Source organism: Elephas maximus, chromosome 19 (assembly GCF_024166365.1).
Source record: "Elephas maximus indicus isolate mEleMax1 chromosome 19, mEleMax1 primary haplotype, whole genome shotgun sequence".
Classification (NCBI taxonomy): domain Eukaryota; kingdom Metazoa; phylum Chordata; class Mammalia; order Proboscidea; family Elephantidae; genus Elephas; species Elephas maximus.
Window position 1 is genome coordinate 10,384,704 of NC_064837.1, and position 26,663 is coordinate 10,411,366.

General features: G+C 48.5%; 1 protein-coding gene across 1 annotated transcript in view; it reads left to right on the forward strand.

The window, feature by feature from the left end:
* The first annotated feature begins 3,179 nt into the window (after positions 1-3,179).
* GAS7 (growth arrest specific 7) overlaps positions 3,180-26,663 on the forward strand; it is a 287,340-nt gene continuing 263,856 nt past the window's right edge. The window contains exon 1 of the mRNA XM_049861524.1: positions 3,180-3,456. Within this exon, the coding sequence (XP_049717481.1) occupies positions 3,274-3,456 (183 nt within the window). The 5' untranslated portion in view covers positions 3,180-3,273. The remainder of the gene's footprint in view (positions 3,457-26,663) is intronic.

Consider the following 26,663-nt stretch of genomic DNA (forward strand, 5'->3'; position numbering starts at 1 on the left):
CTAGTCTGCCTCTAAAAAGATTACAGTCTTGGAAACCCTGTGAGGCAGTTCTACTCTATTGCATCGGGTTGCTGCCACGGATTGAATTGTATCCCCCCCAAAATGTCTGTCAACTTGCTAGGCCATGATTCCCAGTGCGGTGTGATTGTCCACCATTTTGTCATCTGATGTGATTTTCCTATGTGTTGTAAGTCCTATGTCTATGATGTTAATGAGGTGGGATTAGTGGCAGTTATGTTAATGAGGCAGGACTCAGTCCCCAAGACCAGGTTGTATTTTAAGTCAATCTGTTTGGAGATATAAAAGAGAGAAGTGAGCAGAGAGACACAGGGACCTCATATCGCCAAGAAAGCAGCGCCAGGAGCACAGCACTTCCTTTGGGCCTGAGGTTTCCGTGCAGAGAACCTCCTAGGCCAAGGGAAGACCGATGACAAGGACCTTCCTCCAGAACGGACAGAGAGAGAAAGCCTTCCCCTGGAGCTGGCACCCTGAATTAGGACTTGCAGCCTATTAGTTTATGAGAGAATAAACTTGTGTTTGTTAAAGCCATCTACTTGTGGTATTTCTGTTATAGCAGCACTAGATAACCAAGACAGTTGCTATAAGTCAGAATCGACTTAATGGCAATGAGTTATTTATTTATTTATTTATAATGGGGTGGGCAAATGGAAGTGGCTTGGATGTACACTAAGCCAGGCCTGAGTTCAAAGCCTGACTCTGTCACTGACTGGCTGTTTTAATGATGGAAAAGTCACACCCTCTGAGCCTAGTTTCTTTACCTGTAAATGGGCAGCAATAATCAAGGTTAGTGTTTCAAGTCCATCCAGAGGCATCTTGGAAGAAAGGCCTGGCGATCTGCTTCTGAAAAATCAGCCATTGAAAACCCTACGGAGCACAGTTCTACCCTGGACACACACACGTGGGGTTGCCATGTGTTGGAGTTGATCTGATGGCAACTGGTTTGATCAGCTCTCAGGATTACAGAAAAGAAGTGAAAAAAATTGAAGAAATTGACAGCCACAACCCATTCCGGCCCTGCAGAACTGCTTTGGGTGGGTCATTTGGAGCTAAAGTGTATGGTCATTCGGCTGTCTCTGTAGGCTGAGATTTCTCAAGTCCAAACCAGATCACAGGTCACTCACAAGCATCCCAGAGGATTCTGGGTTGCAGGGAGGCTCCGTACCAGTTGTCCTATCTTGGGCTGGGCCATATACACACTAGAAGTCTGAGGACAAGCAGTCTAAAGCCACTTACTCCCATGATACAAGGAGTTTTGTCCCTTTTACATCTTTATGCTTTCAGTGGCTGCTAGTCTTGGTGGTGCAGTGGTTAAGACCTCGGCTGCTAACCAAAAGTTCGGCACTTTGAATTCACCAGCTGCTCCCTGGAAACCGATGGGGCAGTTCCACTCTCTCCTATAGGGTGGTATGAGTCAGAAACCACTTGACGGCAATGAGTTTTTTTTTTTTTTTTTAACAGATTAGATATCAGAGTTTGCAGCTCCTCTTTAAGGGACTCTTCGCGGTGACAATGGTTCAGAGTTTACTTCTCCGTGTTTCTGGCCAAGCAAGGGTTTGTAAATTTGCAATCACCAGAGTCACCTGCATTTGTCATCTTGCCTGAGACCAGAGGTTAGGCCAGGCTGCTCAGGTGAGGCACCTTAAATGCCAAATACTGCTCAACAGTGATTCCCAAAGCTAGGGTGGGCCTGGGCATCAGTATTTTTCAAAAGGTCGTCAGCTGATTCCGGGGTGCAGCCAGGATTGAGAACCACGGAACTCGGTGAAAAATCCTGTGTCTGGGTCTGATTCAAGGCACAGAAAGGTGTGCAAGATCTTAGGCTGTTGTACCCAGTCTGACTGACTTTGTAAAGGGTATCTAGGTGGGCATGGTGACAGAGAAGGCTAGAGGAGGGGTTTCCGAGGGTCCAGAATGCACAGGCTGAGAGGTGTGTACTTAATTTAATAGGCAGTAGAGAGCCATGGAAGGTTACTGAGTAGGAAGGTGAGTAGGGAGCTAGAAGTATACGGAGAGATTAAAGGGTCCAGCTATTTACAGTTTACGGGACTCTGAGATTCCCTGTAGAGTTGGCTAACAAACCTTGCTTTCTTTCACTTCTGTATCCTCAGTTCAAGGTCAACTTCCTTCACCGTCCGGGTGCACTAGTTTCCCAAGGGACTTGTCCAAACCATCTTCGTAGGTACCTGGCACATCACATGGAACATGGCAGCCTCTCACTGATGTTCGTTGACCGACTGAGTGAGTGTAGATTTTTCTGCCCCTCTCATCTCGATTTCAGGAGGGCTGGTACCCTGAGCTGGACTCCCGTTTGCGAGGATGGTGGTGGGGCCGTTCGTCTCATCTTTCCCCTCTCCTCTATTTATCGCCATCAGCCTGCTTCCAATTCTCCCAACACCGACTCCGGCGCCTCCTGGCTCTGTCCCTCAGTGTAACACGCTGCCACCAGGCTTCCTTGCTCAGGCGCCAGGCTTCAAACCTGTCGTTCAGCCATCGTTCAGCTTCCAGGGAGTCAAGTTCAATCAGTATAATGACAGCCACAAGCATTCTTTCACAAGCACCTCGGTGGAGGCGTCCTCCCGCCACGGGCCACTAAGCCTACAAAAGAGGCACACGGGGGCGTTTTCATCCCAGCAGTCCTCGGCGGTGGGGGTGTGAGCGGGAGCCCCCTCCCCGGGGACCTGCCCGCTCCGCGACGGAGCGCCCCACCCTCGGCGGGCGTGGTCGCCCTAGCCCCGCCCCGCCCCGCCCCCCGGCGCCGAGAGGGCCCCCGCCCGGCCGCCAGCCCCTCTCCACGTACGCCCGGCCCCTCCCTCGCCGCCGAGTCGGGCGGTGGGTGATGCTCGGGGTCCCACCTCCCCCGGGAGCTGCGCGTCTCCGCGCACCGGGGCAGCCCCGGCTCCGGCCGGCCCTCGCGGCGGCGGCCTGCGCTCCGCGTCCCCGGGAAGTTGCCTCCGGAGCCCGCGGCGCCTCGGTCTCCTCCCCCTGAGCCCCGCCCCCCAGCCCAGCGCTGGGAGCTCGAGGCGCCCGGCCCGGGGGCGTCGCCGCTCGCTCTCCGAAACCAGCGAGTCTCCGCTTCCCTCCGCCGAGCGCGCGTCCCCCGCCTGTCCGGGGACCCCGCGCACCCCCGAGACGGCGCGCGCCCAGAGCGCGGGAGCCCGGAGCGCCGGGCGCCTGGGACCCCGCGGAGCCGCTGTCCACCCCGCGGGGCTCGGCAAGGATGCAGGCTGCGCTTTGAGCCCCGGCGTCAAGGCCATGTCCGGTGCCCGCTGCCGGACCCTCTACCCCTTCTCCGGGGAGCGGCACGGCCAGGGGCTGCGCTTCGCCGCGGGCGAGCTGCTCACGCTGCTGCAGGTCCCGGACGGCGGCTGGTGGGAAGGCGAGAAGGAGGATGGGCTCCGCGGCTGGTTCCCGGCGAGCTATGTGCAGTTGCTGGAGGTAAGGGGCGAGGGCCGGCCTGGGAGACCGGGGCTCCGTACTCTGCGCGCTCGCAGACCTGTTGCCCGCCCCGGGACGCCGGCGCCGCCGCTCTCCGAGGGGCGCCGGGGGGCCTGGCCGCCGCTCGTTCGACTCGTCCGTCCGCGTTCCTGGGGCCGCCGAAGGCAGCGGGCTCCCCTCGGGGCGCGAGCGGCAGTGCGAGCCTGGAGCGTCCCCTTGGCGCCCCCCGCGCGGGGCCTCCGAACACATCGTGGCCGCGCTGAGGCAGCGCGAACTTGTTGCCTGTGTGAGTTCTGGAGCGGGCTGGCGCGCTCCCCGCAGTTGCAGGGGCCGGTGAAGGGCTGTCCGAGGCAGGCGGTCCTGGGAAGACGCACGGGGCCCGCACCTCTCCAACCTGGAGCCTGCTGACGGTGGACGGGTGTGCTGCCCCGGTCCAGGCTGCCTGATCGCCTCAGGGTCGCACACTTGTTGGTCAGCTGAGCCTGGCTGGCCTCCAAGTCCAGCCCTGTCATCAGGCTAGATACAGGGGTTACCGCAGCCCCCAGCCAGTGCCCCCTCCCCTGGACAGCTCCCCCCTGGTTCTGGGGTTCCTGGCCTGACCCCACGGCTGCACAGGACCTGCTGAGCCAGGTCTGCTGGCTCTTTATTGTCTGGGTGACAGTTGGGAGGCCACACTGTCCTCTAATCACTGAACTTCATGGTCACAGCATGAGTGGGACCCGAAGTTTCCAAAGTCCTTGGGGACGGGCGACCTTACAGGAGATCCACCTTAGTAAAAAGCTGCTTGACCCCAGGATTGTTGTACAGATTTAGGTAATGGTAGGAATTGTATACAGAAGTGTTCTGGTAAAACTGCCCAAATTAGGGAGACTGAATCTATAATCTCAGCCCTACTTCAAGGAACAAAGTAGCAAATTTTGACCAAAAAAAAAAAAAAAAATGTTCTGCATCTCATGGGGAGGAGGAGAAAGAAAGAAAAAAGAAAGATAGGGGTGAGATGGTTATAGTGTGAGTTCTCTGGCAAGGATCCTGTGGAAACATGAAAAACAGGCTGGCCTCGTAGACGTACAGGACGTTTCTTTAAGGTCCAGAGGAGAACAACAAAGTTCGTCTAAAATGGATTGGTGGCACCTGAGCAAAGTTTAGGGGGTGTTACATAAAGGCTATAGAACGAGCTTTGTCCTGGCAGTGGGCACAGTGTGTTCCAGGAACCCTCTTGGTTCTATATGTTGAGGACAGGCACATTTAGTGGGACCTGTAGGTGTAGGAGAGGCTCAGCTGTGTTCTCCTGTTTTCTTAGTTCCTTCTCTGTGGAAACGCCGGTGGCGTAGTGGTTAAGTGCTGCAGCTGCTAACCAGAAGGTCGGCAGTTCAGATCTACCAGGTGCTCCTTGGAAGCTCTATGGGGCAGTTCTACTCTGTCCTATATGATCACTATGAGTTGGAATTGACTTGATGGCAATGGGTTTTTGGATTCCTGTGATTAAGATGTTAAAAAAAGCAAGTGTATAGCTTCTTATGGGAATACCTGGCCTATAAGGATTCTCCTTGTTTCCAGCTAAAAAGCCCTGGAAAGGACATATTTTGGGAGCTTCTGTGGTAGCCACACTTCTGCAGGAAATATTGATGTGGCATTTTGGCTGGTGGTTGTCTTTCCGTGAGGAGCCCGCCTGGCTGGACTCAGCCAGGGCCAGGTTGGTGGGCTTGCAGGCTGTGTTAGCAAGTAGGATGACTCTGCTTTGTCTTGGGGAAGGGGAGGGGGAAAAGGAGCAAGGCCAGGCCCAGGGGACTAGCAGGATTATCAGCTGAGATAATCTTGGGTGTGTCATTCCCATCTGATAGCATGGTGCCTGGGGGCTTTCAGACAACTCCCAACTAGTAAGTAGCAAGCAACACAAGTGCCCTCAGTGATATGGAGAGTGGCTTCTATTTGTTGAGCACCTACTAAGTGCTAGGTGTGGTACATACCTTATCACCAGTTTGCAAGGCAGCTCTGTGAAGAGCACAAGGAACATGTTTGCATATCTCTTTGTGGCTCAGATGGCTTTGTTTGTGCCTCTTTTAAAGATGATAGCCTGGTCTCAACTGTGCTTCAGAGCAGGTGATGGGAGGGTCTGGGCCCCTGTTGGACAAAGCAGGCACAGTCTGTTGGTGACAGCTTCCCTAAGGGGGGTGGGGGTGAAAGGCTGGGGCTAAAGTAAGAGCAACTGCACCTTCCAGCTTGGAAAGTCTCTCAGCTGTCCCTGAAGTTTCATTCTACTAAGAGCCAGCAGGTTTTCCCAAGGTGCAGGCAGGGGTGGGCCTGTGCCCTTTGGTCCCAGTACTGAATGGGGCTCTTTTTAGAGTCAGAGCATGCGCAGTTTCAACAGAGAAGATTGTGGCTCAGGCACTTTGGTCTGGGAGTCACCTATATGAGTAGGCTAGACTTGGCTGAGTGCTGGTGGGTTTGGAGGCTAGGCAAGTGGAGTCCCATGGGGATGGGGGTGAGTCTTCAAAGACAGACTCAGTTAGTGGAGAATGCAGAAGTCCCAGCGAGTAGCTGGTAGGTAGACTGGCCAGCATGAGACTGGAGGAGCCACCAAGCATGGTGTTCATCAAGACAGAGAGTTGTTGCAGAAGCCGAGAGACCGGAGAAGAGTCCATAGATGCTGGAGGTGGTAAACATTATGGGATGTCAGCCAGTCAGATGCCTGGCACCCAACTTGCTGGTGGTGTGGTGCTCAGAAGCCCAGGGAAACTGTTGAGAAACACGTACAGACAGAACGGACTGCCCCAGCCTCCTGGGGGAAGGATGAGATGGTGGGTAGTCGGTGGGATTCAGTCTTTATTTGAGCCTGAGGTTGTTGTTGCTAGCTGCCGTTGAGGTGGCTCCCAACTCGTGAGGACCCCATGCACAGTGGGATGGGACTGTTGTGATCTGTAGGGTTTTTATCGGCTGATTTTTTGGAAGTAGATCACCAAGCCTTTCTTCCTAGTCTGTCTTAGTGTAGAAGCTCCACAGAACAGTCAATTGGGAAGAGTACCTTCAAAGTAACCCGAATCCCAGTGTAACCTTTGCCCTCCGGTGGAAAAAGTGACACTGGGAAACCCCATCCTGTTGGGAGGTTGTGAGGGGTGGGGAGCAGTACATGCAAAACAGATACTCCCTGAGGAAATCTCTTCCTTCACAGAAGGGAGAGGAACTGAGAGGCCCCAGTTTTGCAGGAAGCATACCCGGTGGAGGGGTGCTGGGAACTAACTCTGTAAGGCTTAGTAATCTGCCCTGGTGGCCAGCTAGCCCCAAGGTCAGTTTAGTGGAGGTCCTGGGCCTGGTTACTGGGGAAGTCCCTTTGGTCACAACTCCGCAGAAATGGTGAAACGGTGCTAACCAGGCCTTGTTACCAGAGGATTACCTTCAGAACGACCTCAGTCCCAGCAGAGAGATGTGAAGGGCACTGGTGGGCCCGAGGAGCCTGCCGTAAGAGTCTTGGCCACTTGGGGGGATGGTGCAGCCCTCCAGAGGATGCCAGGAGGAGGGAACCAGCTCAAAACCGTCTGAAATCTGTTGCTGATTTTGCCTCATGATTACCCCATGCGTTACAGAGTTGGTCTACTTACTCCATAGGGTTTTCATGGCTGTAACTTTTACGAAAGCAGGACCCTGGTGGTGTAGCTATTAAGAGCTATGGCTGGTAACCAAAAGGTCATTAGTTCAAATCCACCAGGCACTTCTTAGAAACCGTCTGGGGCAGTTCCCCTCTGTCCTGTAGGTTCACTATAAGTCACAATTGACTTAACGACAATGGGTTTTTTGGTTTTCTTCCATGGTGCCGTTGGGTGGGTTTGAACTGTGATCTTGAGGTTAGTAGACAAGTGCAAACTGTTTGTGCCACCCAGGGGTCTTGGGAATCAGCTGCTCCCCCAAAAAGGGATGAGGCCAAATAGCTAAGACCTGCAGCTGGCTATGAGAAATAAAGGCCTTAGGTAAGAGCAGCTAGACAATGTCTTAGCTAGCTGGGTGATACAAACAGTTATGCACTCAGCTACTAGCTGAAAGGTTGGCAGGAGCAGCTGGTGGATTTGAACTGCTGACCTTCTGGTTCGCAACCCGAGCTCTTAACCACTGTGCCACTAGAGCTCTGTGTGTACCTTGCTTACTGGTTAATTTACCCCTGGCCAGAGGCCTATTGGAGTTCACGCCTGGTGATCTGCTTCTGAAAGGCCACAGCCTTGAAACCCTATGGAGCAGTTCTGCTCTGCACACGTGGGGTTGCCGTGAGTTGGAATTGACTTCAGCAACAATGGGCTTGTCTTACCTGAGAATCCTCTTCAGCTGTGAAGGGGGAGAGGCTCTGAAAACCCCTCTAAGATCATTTCAGAGACACAGTTGAGGAGGAACAGAGGTAACGAAAGAGACGTGGACCAAATGGGAGAGGGGACTGTGGGCTGAGGGAGCACATTGAATTACCCCCAGGTCAGGCTCGGGGTCACCTCCGGGGAGATTGCTACCAGCAGCCTTCTGGGTGCGTGGGGCGTCCTGGGGAAGGTAGATGGAGGAGGGAGCCTGTATCTGCACCCCCGGGACAGACCTGGAGAGTCAGGCGTAGGTACCAGCACAATTCCAGTGGCTGGAGGGCCCAACTTTGGCCCAGGAATCCCTTGTAGCTGGCACTTATGTTGAATGGAGAGAAGAAATTAAGGACGTGACGATGATGTAAGAGATATGGAAAAACTCTTAGAGCTTTTGGGAAATAATTTTGAGGAGTAATAAGATTGGAAGTACAAATAAAACAGAGCTTTCCTGAGGGTTGTCATAGAGTCGCTATGAGTCAAAATCATCTTGATGGCAATGGGTTTTCCTTGAACTAGGTGCAGTTCATAGACTCTACTATCTGGCTGGAAGGCCCAGGCCCCAGAGCTACTAACAGAATATGGTACTGTTTGCCAGGGGGACTAGACAGCTGCAGAGAGTCACCCCTGGACTTGATCTTCAGGTACCCCTCTCCGTCTCTCCACCCTGTATTCTCCCCATTTCTGGTTAGCGTGGTTGAGTTTATAAGAAGCATCAGTGAAAGATACAGAGCTGGGGAGTGGGTGATGCTGTGAGTAATTAAGGAATGTTGCTTTATCTGTTGCTAAGTGACAAACCCAAAAACCAAAGCTGTCATGGTCGATTCCAGCTCTTGGCGACCTCACGTGCTGCAGAGTAGAACTGCTCCACAGCGCTTTCTTGGCTGTAGTCTTTACAGAAGCAGATCGCCAGGTCTTTCCTCCATGGTGCCGCTGGGTGGGTTTGAACTGCCAACCTTTCAGTTAGTAGTCAAGGGTAAACTATTTGTGCCACCCAGGGATCTCTGCTGTGTAACAACCCATTCCATTGCCATTGAGTCAAATTCTGACTCATCGCGACCCTCTAGGACAGAGTAGAACCGCCCTGTAGGGTTTCCAAGGCTGTAATCTTTACAGAAGCAGACTGCCCCATCTTTCTTCTATGGAGCAGCTGACAGGTTCAAGCCGCCAACCTTTCAGTTAGCAGCTGAGCGCTTAACCACTGCACTACCAGGGATCATTCTGCTGTGTAACAAGCAACACCAAAACTTATGTCTCAAAGCAGCAATTATCTCAGTTATGGTTTTGTGAATTGACTGGGCTCAGCTGGGTGGTTCTTCAGCTGGTCTGTCATGGTATCTCTCATGTAGTTGGAGTCAGGTGGCAACTGGGGCTGGTGTTCTGGGGGCTTATCTGGGCCGGAACCACCCAAATGGCTTTTTCACTCACATGTCTGGCACCTTGGTGTGCCTCCACGTGGTGTCTCTCTCTATGCCGCCCCATCCTCCAGGGCCTTTCCACATGGCCTTTCTCTTGAGCAGGGTAGCTGGGGTTTGTACATGGCAGCTGCCTTCCAAGAGCATAAATGGACAAGCTGCCAGCCCTTCTTAAGGCTTAGGGCTAAAACTGGCACGTCACTTCTGCCACCTTGGTTAAAGTGGGTCACAGGATGAGTCTGGATTCAGCGTGGGAGAGAAGTGCACAGGCATGTGGACACAGGGAGGCATGGCTCATTGAGGACCATCTTTGTGGAGTAGCCACCTCAGAAAGGTGGGGAGAGCACACGCAGGGCGGATGATCCCTCAGAGGGAAAGCCCTGCCAGGCTAGACTGATGAGTGAGAGCCCCATGAGGGACATGAAATGCAGGAGACTTGGTCATCCTGCTATGAGAGTCTCCATCACCGTCCTTGACGGATCGTTTTTTAAAAGACACTGGAGGTTCCTTTACACAGGACCGCATGATAATTGGGAATTTGAACCCAGATTTGTTTGGCCCTCTGGCTGTGCCTGTCGATAGGGCCCTTGACATACCAGTCCGGCTGTTCAGGCCTGGGTACCTTGGAGCTGGTGGTTAATAGAAATGGTACCTGAGTGCCTGACATCTAGTAGATATTCCATATGCTGTATAGATTTTCTTTTCCAATTATTGTGCTAAAAACATACATAGCAAAACCAAACATCTAGTAGATACTCCATATGCTGTATAGATTTTCTTTTCCAATTATTGCGGTAAAAACATACACAGCAAAGCATAGGTCATCTCAGCAGTTTCTTCGTGTACAATTTAGTGATGTTGATGACATTTTTCAAGCTGTGCAGCCATTCTCCTTATCCTTTTCCAGGTCATTCCACCACCCTTAGCATAAACTCACTGCCCTCTAAGCACAAACTCCCCCATTCCCCTTCTTCCCACCCCTGGTACCCGTTGCCATGGAGTTGATTCCAACTCCTAGTGACCCTGCAGCACAGAGTAGAACTGCCCCATAGGGCTTCCAAGGAGTGGCTGGTGGATTCAAACGGCCTGCCTTTTGGTTAGCAGCTGAGTTCTTTACCACTCTGGTTTCTGTATATTTACTTATTTCCTATAAGTGAAGCTGTACGGTATTTGTCCTTTCGTGACTGACTTATTTTGCTCAGTGTAATAGGTTCGAGCTTCTGCCATGTAGTGGCATGCATGAGGACTTCATTTATCTTTACGGCTGGTAGTATTCCGTTGTGCGTATAGACCACATTTTGGTGTCCAGTCACCTGTTGATGGACATTTTGGTTGTTTCCACCTTTTGGCCATTGTGAAAAGTGCTGTAATGAACATTGGTGTACAGGTTTCTGTTTGCACCCCTGCCTTGGCATATTCTGGGTATATACCTAGGATTGGGATTGCTGGGTCATATGATAGTTGCATTTTTTGAGGAACTGCCAAACAGTTTTCCTCAATGGCTGTATCACAAGTTGGCTTTAATACAGTGCTTTTCTTTCTATACCATGAAAAGCATCTAAGAGCGTCTGTCTTTGAGGCCAGTATTTTCTTAAGGCAGCCGTGGCACTGGGTTAAACGTTCAGCTGCTAACGAAAAGGTCGGCAGTTTGAATCCACCAGCTGCTGCTTAGAAACCCTAAGGGGAAGTTCTGCTCTGTCCTGTAGGGTTGCTATGTATCAGAACCGACTTGACTGGCACATAGGTTTTTGTTGTTTTCGTTGTTATGGATTGAGTTGTGTCCCTCAAAAGTATAAGTTATAAATCCTAACCCCTATACCTGTGTTTATAATCCCATCTGGGAATGGATTTTCTTTGTTACTTTAATGAGGCAGTATTAGTATAGGGTGTATCTTAAATCAGTCTCTTTTGAGACATAAAAGAGCAGATTAAGCAAGCAAGCACAGACTGAGGGGAAGATAGATGCCACGTGATCGCCAAGGAACCTTGGAATAGAAGCTGAAAAGAGACAAGGACCTTCCCCCAGTAAGGACAGAGAGAGAAAGCCTTCCCCCTGGAGCTGGTGCCCTGAATTCAGAATTCTGTCTCTCTGTTCATGAGTAACCGCCCCCTTCTTCCCTGTCCTGCACTGGACTGGTTAAGTGACCACCCCACTGGACCTGAAAGCAGTGGGCAGGGTGTGTGGATTTGGGGCGTCTTTACAGAAAAAAAAGGTCACTTAGCAACAAGCCAGCATGAATCCCTGACATCCATTACCGACTGGAAACGAGAATGAAATGCTGGTCTTCTCGTACGCTTCTCAGCCCGAAACAGCCATGCTCTCATCACCTCTGAACACGGGTGCTGGTCCCACTTCACTGGTGGAAGAAAACGTTTGGTAGATCAGGAAGCTGTGTGTATGTGTAAGGTGTCTGACTCTTACTAGGCCACTCCGGGGACATTGTTCTTGCTGCTTTACTCCCTTATTGCTAACAGTGGTAAGGCAACACAGGACCAGCTTTCCAACAAAGGGTCAGAACAGACCCCCCTGTACTTAATGGCAAAATTAGTAGATTCCTCTCCCACTGCAGTGGCGAGGTTTCTGGGGTGATATTTATACCCATGGAGAGAAGCAGAAATCACAGCTGTCTGCTTTTTCTGTGGAAGACCAGAGTTTTGGGAGACACTGTAAGGGGTTACTTGCAATAGGGGTATGAATTGTGAGAAGTCTTTGTGGGGTCATATGAGCACCCAGCTGCCTCTCCTTTCCTGTTTGGTATCTCCCTGTCTAATCCTGCCGACTACGAAGTGTTTTGGAAACCCTGGTGGCGTAGTGGTTAAGAGCTACGGCTGCTAGCCAAAAGGTTGGCAGTTCAAATCCACCAAGTGCTCCTTCGAAACTCTATGGGGCAGTGCTACTCTGAGTTGGGATCGACTCGACGGCAACAGGTTTGGTTTTTTTTGTTTTTCCTTTTTTGTCTAACCCCAAGCCACCCAGTTGCCATCAGCCAGTTCTGACTCAAGGAGACCCTGTGTGTGTCAGAGTACAATTGTGCCCCATAGGGTTTTCAGTGGCTGATTTTTGGGAGGTAGATTACCAGGCATTTCTTTTGAGGTGCCTGTACGTGGATTCGAACCACCAACCCTGCAGTTAGCAGCAGAGTGTTAATCATTGCACCATCCAGGGACTCCCTCCCCTGTCTACCATGTGATAAAGATTGGATTTATTAGTTTAATTTCCTGATTTGTTTTATTAGGCTTTCTTCTTTTTATTTAAAAAAATTTTTTTTTATTGTACTTTAGATGAAGGTTTACAGAGCAAACTAGTTTCTTATGAAACAATTAGTACACATTTTTTTTGTAACATTGGTTGCCAACCCCACTACATGTCAACATCCACCCGTCTCAACCTTCCATTCCCTATTACCAGCTTTTCTGTCCCCTCCTGCCTTTTCATCCTTGCCCCTAGGCTGGTGTGCCCCTTTAGTCTCATTTTGTTTTATGGGCCTTCTACTCTTTGGCTGAAAGGTGAACCTCAGAAGTTACTTCATTACGAGCAAAAGGGGTGTCCGGAGGCCGTACTCTCAGGGTTTTTCCAGTCTCTGTCAGACCAGTAAGTCTGGTTCTTTTTTTTGAGTTAGAATTTTGTTCTACATGTTTCTCCAGCCCTGTCTGGGACCCTCTGTTGTGATCCCTGTTAGCAGTCAGTGATAGTAGCCCGCACCATCTAGTTGTGCTGGACTCAGTCTGGTGGAGGCTGTGGTAGTTGTGGTCCATTAGTCCTTTGGACTAATCTTTCCCTTGTGTCTTTGGTTTTCTTCATTCTCCCTTGCTCCAGGTGGGATGGGATCAGTGGAGTATCCTAGATGGCCTCAGCCCCCCTTGAGCTACAAACTGGTATCCATATTTAACCTCCAGGTTAAATTCACAAGTCAAAACTAAACTCGTAATTTCTCTCCTCTCTTCCCTGCTTTCTTACCCCGACCCTGCAAACCTTAGCGAATGTCACCAACATCTAGCCACCAAGTCACCGGACACTGTCCCCCTTAACTTACCCTTACCCCACCTTTCCTATTTGTTAGGTTAGCAAGCCTTGTCCATTCTGCCTTAGAAACATTTCTGCAAGCCTTCTCCTTCTTAACTTCCCCAGTGCCATGCATCCAGCATTGGCCAGCTTTTTCTGTAAAGGGCCAGGAAATGTTTTAGGCTTTGTGGGCCAAGAGACAAAATGGAGTTATCACTGCATCACTGTGACTTGTAGTGTGCCAGAGGGAGCGTGAAGCGACGGAAGTGTCACATATGGTCCCTGTCACAACTACTCAGCTCTTCTATTGTGTGAAAGCAGCCATGTGTGGTTGTGTTACAATAAAACTTTATTTAGCAGAATCAACTTGATGGCAGTGGGTTTGGTTTTTTGGGTTTATGGACATTGATACACGAATGTCATATTTTTCATGTGTCATGGGGTATTATTTTTCTTTTAGTTTGTTTTGGAAAAATAGTTCTTAGCTGTCAGACTCTACATAGTTTGCTGATCTCTGATCAAAGCGTTGGTTCTTCATGCATTCAGCAATCCCTGATTGAGTCCTAATGATGGTTGTGAGCACTGTTGTAAAGGTGCTAAAGGTAAGGTACAGAAGAAGATAGAAATGTCGCTTACCTTCTAGTGATGGGGTGGTAAAACTAGCAAAAATAAGATAGTTTCAGATGGTGGTAAGTGTTAAGGGGTCAATAAAGCAGGATACTGTGGTAGAGTGGGGGTGTGGTGGAGGGCTTCTAATAGGTGGTTGGAAAAGGCTTCTTTGATATTGTTAGTTGCTGTCAAATTGGTTCCTACTCATGGTGACCCCGTGTACAACGGAATGTAACGTTGCCCAGTCCCGAATCACCTTCGTGATCATTGGTGTGGTTGAGTCTCCGGGGTTGTGGCAGTCCATCACATTGAGGTTTTCCCTCGTTACGCTGGCCCTCCACTTTACCAAACATGTTGTCTTTTTCTAGCAATTGCTGTTTCCTGATGATGTGTCCAAAGTAAGCAAGCCAAAGTCTCACCATCCTTCCCTCTAAGGAGCATTCTGGTTGTATTTCTTTTAAGACTGATGTGTTCATTCTTTTGGCCATCCACAGTAGAGTCAATATTCAGTAAGACTTCTCCAAGGAGGTGATATTTAAGCAGAGACCTGAATGGTGCAGCAGAGTCAGCTATGTATCAGGAGGAAAATAATTTGAAGCAGACAACTGCATATGAAAATCACCCTGAGGAGGGATTGTATTTGATATATTTGGAAGAAGTAAACTATTCCAGGATGGTTAGCAAGCGGTGAGCAAGGGCAGAAGAGGCCGGAGACATGATGGAGAGGGAAGGAGGTAACAGGTGCTGTGGGGCCTTGTACCCAACCTGAGGGTTGGATTTCTCCTAATGGTAGTGGAAAGCCTTTGGTTTTATCTATGGGTGTGGCACATTCTGATTGTTTTAGAAAGCTCATGGATTGTAGGAGGAAGCCAGAGAGGAAAACAAGGACTCTACTTAGAAGCGGAAATCATTCAGGCTCAGACCCTGGTGGCAGAAGTGGAGATGGTGAGAATTCAATGGGCTCAGAATGTGTTTTGCAAGTTGGCCCAAGAGGACTTCCCCATGCTTTGAATTTGGGAAGTGAGGGGCCTCACCTCTTGCAGGTCAGTTGCAATGTACTCAGCTCCTGTATTTTCCCAGCTGTCAGTCCTTCATTCTGCCACCAGAGACATCGTCCTTAAAAAATTCATTAAAAGGCAAATAAAATTGGGAAAAAGTTAATGTCCTTAATACAGAAAGTGCTTTTATAAATTATATTTAAAAAAAAAAAAAAAGCAGATGCATCAGTGTAAGATTGGGCAAAGAATTTGGATAGATAATTTGTAATAAAAGATATATAAAGGCATCAACACACTCATTCTCACCAGTAATCAAAGAATTGCAAATTAAAAAAGATAGCTTTAAAGTGAAAATGTACACATGCACGTGTGCATACGCAAAGAATGAGTACTGGCAAAGGTGTAGGAGAATTTTCATTGGCTCCCTAAATAGAAATTTGGCAGCATATCCTAAAAGGCCAAACTGTGTACATGCTCTCTGACCCAGGAGTTCTCCTTCTGAAAGTTCAGCCTCAGAAAGCGTTGGATAGGCAGGCAGTAAGCCTCAGAACGCCCAGCACCACACTGTTTCTAATACTGGAAAATTGGCCACAACCTAAATGTGCACCAGGATGAACTGGTTAAAGTAAGGTTCACCTATGCTTAGTACAAGGTCGGACATGCAGAAGGAGCTCAATAACCATGTTAAAGCTGAATTTTAAAAAGAAAAAATTGTGGTCCATGATGCTAAATGTCTTATATAGTTGGTTGGCGTAATTTGGATTTCTCCTTACAGCGAGGCTAAAAGATATGGTGTGTCCAGGAATGAATTCATTCTAGATGCGGGAACTGCGTGCCCCACACATTCCATCAGTATCCTTTGTAGGAAGAACAGGTTGCGGAAAAACACACTGGCCCAGGCCCTGGGCCACATTCTTTTGAAATCATCAGTAACAGCAAATTTTTTCCTTTGAAGAATGGATCTGATTTTTTGGAAACAGCCAAAATTCATTTGAAGCCAAGTCTGGTGTGTCTGTGCGTGTGACTATCTGTCTATCACCTTGTTGCAGAGAAGCTTTAAGGCAGCTTACCAGAAAGCATATGGTACAAAGAGATAAAAGAATAATAAGCATGTGAGGAAATCTGTGGAAAGGAGAAAATAAGGGAAAGGAAAAAAATAAGATGGGTGTTGGAATGAAGTTTGATGAGTGAAGAGGGTAACTGAGTTAAGTAGTACTGTTCAGCATTAAAAAGAAGTCCAATCACAAGTAACGAGCCTGACCAGTTCCCAATGAGGAGTAACGGAAATGTTCTGAAAATGGCGGCATTGGGAGTATCTGTGCTGTATCAGTCAGTATGGGTTAGGATATGCTGCCTTAACAAACAATCCCCAAATCTCAGTGGTTAAAACAACATAGTTTATCTTGCGCATGCTACAAGGCTGTTCCCAGTTGGCTTGGGGCTACAAAACACTCTAGGACCCAGGATGTCAGAGCAACCACTGTCTTGCCTGTCATGCTGCTCAGCAGATACAGCCAAGACATGGACCTGAGGTGAGCATTTGGTGAGCTCTTGAAGAGACTTGATTTTTACACTTGTTCTGTTGAAATTTAGCCTGGTTGTTCTTTCTCAGATGCCTTACTTCATCCCCGCTTCTCTCTTGCCTGTCAACAGCATGGAGAACTCCAGGGTTAGGCAACGGAAGCTAAGTTTTAAAAATCCTTTAGAGACAATATTTTTAAAATTCTGCAGAAATGAGCTCTTTTCCTAATTTAATCATGAGAGAGGATCCTGCTTTAGCAGTTGCTCACGAAGAAAAGATTGAAGTTGTCAAGGATTTCATTTTACTTGGATCCACAATCAACACCCATGGGAGCAACAGTCAAGAAAACAGACAACACATTGCTTTGGGCCAGTCTGCTGCAAAAGACCTCTTTAAAGTGTTAAAAAACAAAGATGTCACTTTGAGGACTAAGGTGTGCCTGACCCAAGCCATGGTATTTTCAGTTGCCTCATTTGCATGTGAAAGCTGGACAATGAATAAATAAGGAAGACTGAAAAATTGAGACCTTTGAATTGTGTTGGTGAAGAACATTGAATATACCACAGACTGCCAGAAGAACGAACAAATTTGTCTTGGAAGCTGCTCTTTAGAAGTGAGGATGGTGAGACTTCATCTCACATACTTTGGACATGTTATCAGAAGGGACCAGTCCCTGGAGAGGGACATCATTCTTGGTAAAGTAGAGGGTCAGCAAAAAAAGAGGAAGGCCCTTAATGGGATGGACTGACACAGTGGCTTCATCAGTGGGCTCAAACATAGCAACGATTGGGAGGATAGTGCAGGACCGGGTAGTGTTTCGTTCTGTTCATAGGGTCGCTATGAGTCAGAACTGGCTTCACTGCTCCTAACAACAACAACAACACGGAAGAGTGTCGCTGAGGCACTTGCCTTTGACTGGTAATGTAACTTAGAAATAAAAATAGGAAACCTGAACTTTGAATTTAGTGTCAGTCTACTATTCTAACTTTAGCATTGTTTTATTGATAAATAGTACAAGCCTTTGTTGTGCTTAGAGTGGAAAATACAACCAGTGTTGAGTATTGGATAACCAAGAACATGCTCAAGATAAAATCCAGTAATTTGGAGTCCCAGTAGCGCAGTGGGTAAGAACTCAGGCTACTAACCAAAAGGTCGGCAGTTCAAATCCACCAGCCACTCCTTGGAAACCCTATTAGGCAGTTTTACTCTGTCCTGTAGGGTTGCTATGAGTCGGAGCCTACCCGACAGCAATGTGTTTGGTTTTGGGTTTGTTTTTTTTTTTTTTTTAAGCTTGGTACTCAGCCCAGTATTATTATATTACAAATAAGGCTCTGAATACCTGGGAACCTCTAGTGTAGGCACCTGACAACCTACGTGGACAACATTATTGTACGTGGTATTAGATCAGTGCTTCTCAAACATTAATGTGCGTGCGGATCACCTGGGGCTCTTGTTGTAATGGGGCTTCTGATTCAGTGGCATGAGGTGGGGCCTAAGACTGCATTTTTAACTAGGGGATGCTGAGATTGCTGGTCTGTGGGCCACTATTTGAGAAGCAAGGCGATTGAGTATCCTAAGTGATTTTTAAGTTTGTTTGCAGGTCATAATTAGATACTAGACTTAGATTGAATTCAGTTTACTTTTTTCCCCCAGTGGAGTATGTGAGGCTCCTCGGACTGAAGGAAAGCACACAGGCTTAGGACTCAGGTATATATATATATATTAATATGCGTACATACATATGCTGCTAGTGGCTGTTGAACGGTCCCAACTCATAACGACCCTGCGTGTAACAGGACAAAATATTGCCTGGTCCTGCGCCATCTTCGTGATCGTTGTTATGTTTGAGTCCATTGTCGCAGCTCTTGTGTCAGTCCATCTCATTGAGGGTTTCCCTCCTTTTTGCTGACCCTTTACTTTCCCAAACATAATATCCTGTTTTAGCGATGGGTCTTTCCAGTGATATGTCCGGAGTAAGCGAGCTTCTGAAGTCTTGCCATCCTCATTTCTAAAGAGCATTCGAGATGTATTTCTTCTCAGACTGATATATACATATAAACATATGTATGTGTATTTATATGTATTTATTTCTGACAATCCTATGAACCTTTAACGTTCTTGTGTTGAAATATATGTATAACAAAGGTTGCCAATTTAACTGTGTTTAAGTGTGGGATTCAGTGACGTTAATTATAGTTGCCCTGCTGTGCTGCCATCACCACTGGCCATTTCCAGATGGTTTATATCACCCCAGACAGAAACTCAGTCCCCTTCCTTTAGCTGAAGCTCCCATTCACCCCTCTTCCCAGCCCCTGGTAACCACTGAACTTTGGTCTGTATGCCTTTCCCTATTCAAGGTATTTCCTATAGGTGCAATCATCCGACATATGGCCTTTTGTGTCTCACTGACTCCACACTTTGAGTGTATGTGATCTGAAGATGGAGGTGGGGTGGTGGTGAAAAGGTAGGGCAAGGAGGCTGGTATTCCTGTCTGCCCAGGTAGGTCCTTTGATCACAAGCTGAGGGGTCTGGAAGGCTGTCCTGGGCAGGAGCCTGGCTCTGGAGGAAGGGCAGGCTTCAGTTGGTAGAAAGGCTGGGGTGGGGGTGCTGGGTTTGAAATGAGCGTGACAGGCACATGGTTTGGGCTGCAGCATTAACCATGATGGATGGCAGATGCCAGCTGTGTCAGTAAAGACACCCAGTGGGTATGTGGCCTACATACCTTGAAACAATGTTCTAGTTCCAAGGGCGTGCTGGCTCTGTGGCCTGGTTTGTAGCTGGAATGGGAGACTGAGCCTTGCTGCTGCCCTCAGCGTGGACTGCTCAAACCATTGCAGGCAGGGGCGAGCAGAACTTCCCTCTGTCTGGGTGGGCAGAGGGCAGTGGCAGGTCTGTGTTCAGATCCTGACTCAGCACTGCTGGCTCTGTGACACTAGGCAAGCTGCAGAATCGAAGTTTCACGGGGTGCCTGTGAGGATCGGGAGGACCTGGGCAGGGGAGAGCCTGGACTGTTGTTTATACTTTGTATTCAGCTGCCCGAGTCAGCATCCAACCTATGGCAACCCTGTGCGTGTCAGAGTAGAGCTGTGCTCCGTAGAGTTTCCAGTGGCTGATTTTTCAGAAGTAGATTTCCAGGCCTTTCTTCCGAAGCATCTCTGGGTGGACTTGAACCTCCAACCTTTCAGTTAGCAGCCAAGGATCTTAACTGTTTGCACCACCCAGGAACTCCACACTGTAAACGGGGCTTTTCACTTCCTCGGGCTGTGGTGATGGTATTTGAATGTGGAAAGTGCTTGTTAACTGGGGCTCAGCTGAGGTTGCTGGGGTGGAAGAGAGCCTTGTCACGGGCCCCCCTCATCAAGATTGGCTGGCTGCAGCATGTGGCCAAAGCCTTCTGACTCCAGTGCACAAATCACTCAATCTTATCTGAATGCAGATTGTGACTGGGGCGGGGTCTGAGACTTCATTTCTAAAAACACCCTGGAGACGCTGATGCTGCTGGTCTTATGGCCACACCGGGTACAAGGCTTTGGAGCGCTTGTTTTCAGTTTTTTTTTTTTTTCAGGACACAGGTCCCACTACATAAAGCAAGTGAAGCTGCAGCTGACCGTTTCCAGTTTATTGGAGACAATAGCATAATGGTTGTTGCTGCCCAGGCCGGGCTGTTGTTGTTGTTAGGTGCCGTCGAGTCGATTCCAGTGTTGTATGTAGGAACCTCATGTGCACCAGAAGGAAGCACCGCCTGGGCCTGCGCCGTTCTCACAATCCTTGTTAAGCTTGAGCCCATTGTTGCAGCCACTGTGTCGGTCTGTCTCGTTGAGGGTCTTCCTCTATTTCACTGACCCTCTACCAAGGATGATGTCCTTCTCCAGGGACTAGTCCCTCCTGACATGTCCGAAGTATGTGGGACACAGTCTCTTCATCCTCCCTTCTGAGGAGCATCCTGGCTGTACTCCCTCCAAGATTTGTTCGTTCTTCTGGCAGTCCATGGTATAGTCAATATTCTTCGCCAGCACCATAATTCAAGGCATAACTTCTTCAGTCTTCATTATTCCTTGTCCAGTTTTTACCGCATATGAGACAATTGAAAATACTATGGCTTGGGTCAGGCGCACCTTAGTCCTCAATGTGACAGCTTTTTTTTTTTTTTTTAACACTTTAAAGATGTCTTTTGCAGCAGATTTGTGTCATTTGATTTCTTGACCACTGCTTCCATGGGCATTCATTGTGGATCCAAGTAAGATGAAATCCTTGACAACTTCAATATTTTCTCCATTTATCATGATTGTTACTTACTGGTCCAGTTGTGAGGACTTTTGTTTTCTTTATGTTGAGGTGTAATCCATACTGAAGGCTGTAGTCTTTGATCTTCATCAGTAAGTGCTTCAAGTCCTCTTCACTTTCAGCAAGCAGGGTTGTGTCATCTGCATGACAGGTTGTTAATGAGTCTTTCTCAAATCCTGATGCCCCTGTTCTTCTTCATATAGTCCAGCTTCTCAGATTATTTGCTCAGCATACAAACTGAATAAGGATGGTGAAAAGATACAACCCTGAAGCACACCTTTCCTGACTTTAAACTGCACAGTATCCCCTTGTTCTGTTCAAATGACTGCCTGTTGGTCTATGTACAGGTTCCTCATGAGCACAATTAAGTGTTCTGGAATTCCCATTCTTCACAATGTTATCCATAATTTGTTATGATCACACAGTTGAGTGCCTTTGCATAGTCAGTAAAACACAGGTAAACAGCTTTCTGGTGTTCTCTGCTTTCAGACAAATCCATCGGACATCAGTAATGGTATCTCTTGGTCTGTGTCCTCTTATGAACCTGGCTTGAATTTCTGGCTGGGCTAATTAGTGTTAATTGCTTCTTACTTGGGCCTGATTGGCCTCTGGCTGCCAGGTCACTCCTGAAGAACCTCTTCTTGCGATGAGGAAAAGGGAGGGGTGAACTGCAAGAGAATGCTAAATGACTGAAGCATTTCTTTTTGTCTTTGCTTATTCCTGGAGCAAAGGAAAGATTTGTTTCAAGGAGCTGGATGGAAATTCCCTTCTTAGAGTGTTGCTATGGGGCCCAGAGTCTAATTCTGATTTGATGCTCTGGGGCCTGGAGATGGTAGAACCTGGAGATGGTGGTCGAGTCACAGCTTGCATCTCCCACAGCTCCTCCTGGGACCCTCACGTCTGCCCTTCCCTGGAGTAAGCCTCTCTCTCCTCCTGCCTAGATTCCTGCTGTGAACCCCTGACAGAAATGGCCTTGGGTCCTACCCCTCTGTGATGGCCCTTCCCCATAGTGGTGCTGCAGGGATTTTTCTAGCCAGTTTGATGAACTCTTCTGCTTAAAACTTTCCTAGGTTTCTCACTGCCATTACCGTATAATGTCCCATAGCTTTTTTTACAGGGGCCTCTGTGACCTGGCCTCTGCCTGCCTCCTCACCTGCGTTTTTGGCCATTTCCTCGCATGGATGGATGACAGTATGGGAATCCCATTGAACTGCCTAATTCTTGGACACAGCTTTGCTTTCTCTTGCTTCTGTTGCCTTGCACTCGCTGCGTCTTCCCCCTGAAGTAACCTTTCTCCCCATCCTTTCTTTTAGCCCATCCACTTTTCTTTTTAACTGCTTTATTTTTGAGATATAATTCACAAACCATTTAAAGCGCGCGGTTTAGGAGATTTTATTATAGTCGCAGTTGTGCGACCATTACGAAAATTGTAGAACATTTTTATCACCCCATAACGAAACGCTACACTCACCGGCAGTCATCCCATTTCCCCCTAACCTCTCCAACCCTGGGCAACCACTAATCTACTTTCTGTTTTGTAGTTTTCCTTATCCTGGGCGTCTCATCTAAATGGCATGGGACGATATGTGGCCTTCTGTGTCTGGCTTATTTCACTTAGCATGTTTTCAGAATTCATTCGTGTCATAGCATCTGTCAGTAGTTCATTCCTCTTTATGGCCGTATCTCACATTCCACCGTACGGCTAGACCACGTTTTGTGCATCCGTTCATCAGTTGATGGATATTTGGCTACTTTGTACTTTTTGGCTCTTACGAATAATGGCTTTATGAGTGTTCATGTACATTTTTTATGTGGGCGTATGTTTTCAGTCTTCTTGGGTGCGTTTATACATAGGAATGAAATTGTTGGGCAACCTGGTAACTCTATTTAACAATTTGAGGAACTGAGAAATTGTTTTCCAGGGTGGCTGTACCATTGTACAATCTTACCAGCTATGTATGCAAGTTCCATTTTCTTTTCATCCTTGCCAGCAATTCTTACTGCCTGTCTTTGATTACAGCCACCCTAGGGGGTGTGAAGTGGCATCCCACTGTGGTTTTGGTTTGCGTTTCCTTGATGGCTAAGGATTTTGACCATCTTGTGCTTTTCGGCTATTTGTATATTATTGGAGAAATGTCTGTTCAAATCCTCTGCCCATCTTTAAATTGGGTGGTTTGTCTTTTATTGTTGTCCCTTTTCTTTTCAGCCAGGTGAGCTTGTATTTGTTTCTTGGCCTTGGGTGTAATTTCCTGGCAAGGGTCTTCTGATACCACTCCCCTCTGCTCTTATTGTAGACTTCTCAGCATCACTCCACTGTATTGGACTTGTCTGTTGCCACCACTATGTTGTTGAGTCCTCAAGGTCAAGGGTAGGGTCCCTGATCTTTATAGATTCAGCCCTTAGCACATGACCAGCTATTTGTACTCAATAAAAGAAGGAAGGAACGGAGTTCAGCCATTTAGATTATGGTGCCAACGAATATACAGTTCTGGGTTTGTTACCCATGGTAGTTATTTGGCTTCACCTGGGGAAAAAATGGCAATAAAGAGCTTGTAGACTGGCCTGATAGAGACTGGAGAAACCCTGAGAGCATAGCCCCAGACACCCTTTCAGCTCAGTGATGAGGTCACTCCTGAGGTTCATCTTTCAGCCAAAAATTGAACAGGCCCAAGGACCAAAACAAGACTAAAGGGGCACAGCAGCCCTGGGGCAGGGACTAGAAAGTAGGAGGGAACAGGAAGGCTGGTAATAGGGAACCCAGGGTTGAGAAGGGAATGTAGACATGTTGTGAGGTTGTTAACCAATGTCCTACAACAATGTGTGTACTGTTTGATAAGAAACTAGTTTATTCTATAAACCTTCATCTAAAGGTGAGTAAGGAAGCCCTGGTGGCATAGTGGTTAAGTGCTACGGCTGCTAACCAAAGGGTCGGCAGTTCGAATCTACCAGATGCTCCTTGGAAACTCTATGGGGCAGTTCTACTCTGTCCTATAGGGTCGCTATCAGTCGGAATCGACTCGACGGCAATAGGTTTGGTTTCTTTTTAAAGGTCAGTAAAAATGAAGAGTTTGCAGAGTGACACTCTTACAGAGTCTCTGTTCTACCCTGCCTGCCGTTTAATGAACATGGGGAGTGTGTGTGGCTCAGATCAGAACACCCCGCTGCAGGGCAAATAACTCGGATTCCATCAAGTAGGGCTGTCACCTTGTATTAAAGGGCAGCAAACCATTATTATTGCCTGCTGGAGAGAAAAACAGGGACTGAGGAAACCAGTTTTCCATGGGACTGACTTGATGAGTAGGTTACTCCTTGCGTGGGAGCGTTTTAAGTTATGGCGGCTTTCCCCTCAGAGTTCACTGGGAGGCAGTTGGGTGAAATGGTGAAGCACATGGGTGTTTAATGCTGGTCAGAATGCTGGTCAGAATGCTGGCTGTAGGGAACTTTGGACTCATGGCTTAACTTAAGCAGACCTCGGTTTCTACATCTCTAAAACAGGGATAAAAACGCCCACATCAGAGGGTCCTTGTGAAAGCATCTCGTTTAAAGGCTCAGCAGAGAGTGTACAAGCTTAGTAAGTGGTGGTGGCTGCCATTATTATTTCTTGTTTCTCATCACTTTGACGGTGACTTTGTTTTTCTCTTGGCCACTCTTACCTTAACTCAGTTTCCGTCTTGGTTCTTCCAGGTACCTTTTTGTCAGGTTTGGCCTTGTCAGGTGGTACCTGGGTGGTGTAAATGGTTAAGTGGTTGGCTACTAACTGAAAGGTTGGCGATTCGAATCCACCCAGAGGTGCCTTGGAAGAAAGGCCTGGCTATTCGCTTCCAAAAGGCAGCAGCCTTGAAAACCCCATGGAGTGCCATTCTGCTTTGTACACATCGGGGGCGGGGGTCCCTTGGAGTTGACACACGAGCAGCTGGTTTAGCATTGTCAGTGAAGATATGTTTTGCTCAAGGAAGATGTGGCCCTTGTCTGGATCTCAGGTTTGCCGTGTTTTATTTGGGTTATAAACTTAAGCCAGAAATTCTTTTTTAAAAACCTCAAGGTCTGATTCTCTTTCCATCCCCACCCTCCTTGGCTTGTGATAAAATGTGACCAAGATTAGAATCTTGACCAGAGCTCAGTAATTAAGGTGAATCATATCCTAGAGCATATGACAGATAAACCAGCCTGTAAACACATATTTTCTGAAGAAGATTGTATCCAGGGGCTCTGAAGTATCTCCCTGCCCACGGGTAGATCGCTGGTCAGCATGCGCGTGAATGCTCTCCTGTCATCTGCAATCACAGGACCTATAGATATTTTCAAGTTGATATGTTTGTGACATGGCAGAGGGGAGCTGATTTATTCTTTCAGCCAACCAGTCTCAGCTTTTGAGCACCCATTATAGGGAGGAGCTATAGGTTCTCTGGGAGAAGGAGGGTACCACACGAGTAGGCTGGGGGCAGTGGTGGAAATCTTTTGCCTTCTGTGGAGACGAGGGTTTGATTCCCAGCCAGTGCACCTCATGCGCGGCCTCCATCTGTCTGTTGGTGGAGGCTTGAGTGTTGCTTTGATGCTGAATAGGACTCAGTGGAGCTTCCAGACTAAGACAGGCTAGGAAGAAAGGCCTGACTGTCCACTTCTGGAAAGCACCCGATGAAAACCCAGTGGATCATGGGGGAACAGGACTGGGTGGCATTTCATTCCGTGGTGCAAGGGGGTCACCGTGAGTCGGGGGCTGACTCAACGGCAGCTAACACCAGTAACAGCAGAAATGGGGAGCTCTCCCTGTGCCCTATGCCCTGCCTACCGTGACCTTTAGTCTAGTCCTTCAAGATGACACCTGTAAGGATCTCTGCTCATCCTTTGTGACAGCTCCGTTAGCCAGGGAACAGCCTGCCCAGAGAAGAGGGCAGAGAGGGTCTTCCCTGCTTTGAATAACAGGCATTAGAGATGCGACCCTTCCAAGGGGGGTTGCTTGCCCCTTGCCCCTCTAGCCAGAAAACTAATGCAAGATGATTACAGATTTGGGATCAGACATAGTGAGCTGGTGTTTATGGACCTTCATGCAGAGAGCTATGTGGCAGGACCTATATACGCCCTTGAGGAGCCCTATCATGGGCGTGGCCGCCAGGAGAAAACAGCTGGAATGAAGAGATGGTCATGGCTCTTCCTCATCTTTGCAGAGCGAGGCCTCTGTGTGGAGCCATTCCCAGTATGTTTGGGGGTGGAGATCCTGCCAGGTCCCTGGGTGACTCAAACAGTTAAAAGCTCATCTACCAATCAAAAGGTTGGAGGTTCAAATTCACCCAGGGCACTTCAGAGGAAAGGCCTGGTTATCCACTTCTGAAAATCAACCACTGGAAACCTTATGGAGCACAGTTCTACTCTGGGATCACCGTGAGTCAAGGTCAGCTCCATGGCAATGAGTTTTTTTTTGGTTTGGGGGTCCTGCCAGCAGAAGAGATGTTGGGCAAGGGCTTGGCCAAGGCATTTCCAGGCCTCCAGGAGGGCTGCAGTGCCCGTGACTCTGCCACTGGCCCAGACAGACAGGGATGCTGGGGCATGAATGAGAGGAAAGGGAGGCAGGGCTTGTCTGAAATCTCCGGGTCTCCCAGACCTGCTCTCCTCTAGTGGACCCAGAGCAGTTCTTCCTGCCACTCTCACCCTGGCTGTGGCCAGGCCCTCGATCACTGCTTTTATTTTCTGAATGACTTCAGGGGACTTCTTCAGGAAAGCCTGTGGCTCTGTGGGGCAGCGTTGAAAAGCACAGTATTACATACATGATGCTCAGTTCTGCCGTCCTCTCTGCTGTCAGCCTTGCTCCTGGGCTGGTGCCACACGCAAATCACGCCACCGTGGTGCGCTTCAGCACCGCTCGCCGGGGTGGCTGGGGTGCGCTATTACTCTGGGTGGCTGGTCTGCTTTATTATTAGTCTTGGGAAATGATTTCTGTGAGAAGAAGGTGTAAATTATGTTTCACTGCGAATCATCAGGACTATATATATATTCAGCCACAGCTGCAGGTCTCTTGCAAATGAGGACAGATGGGAGGTGCAGGCAAGATGG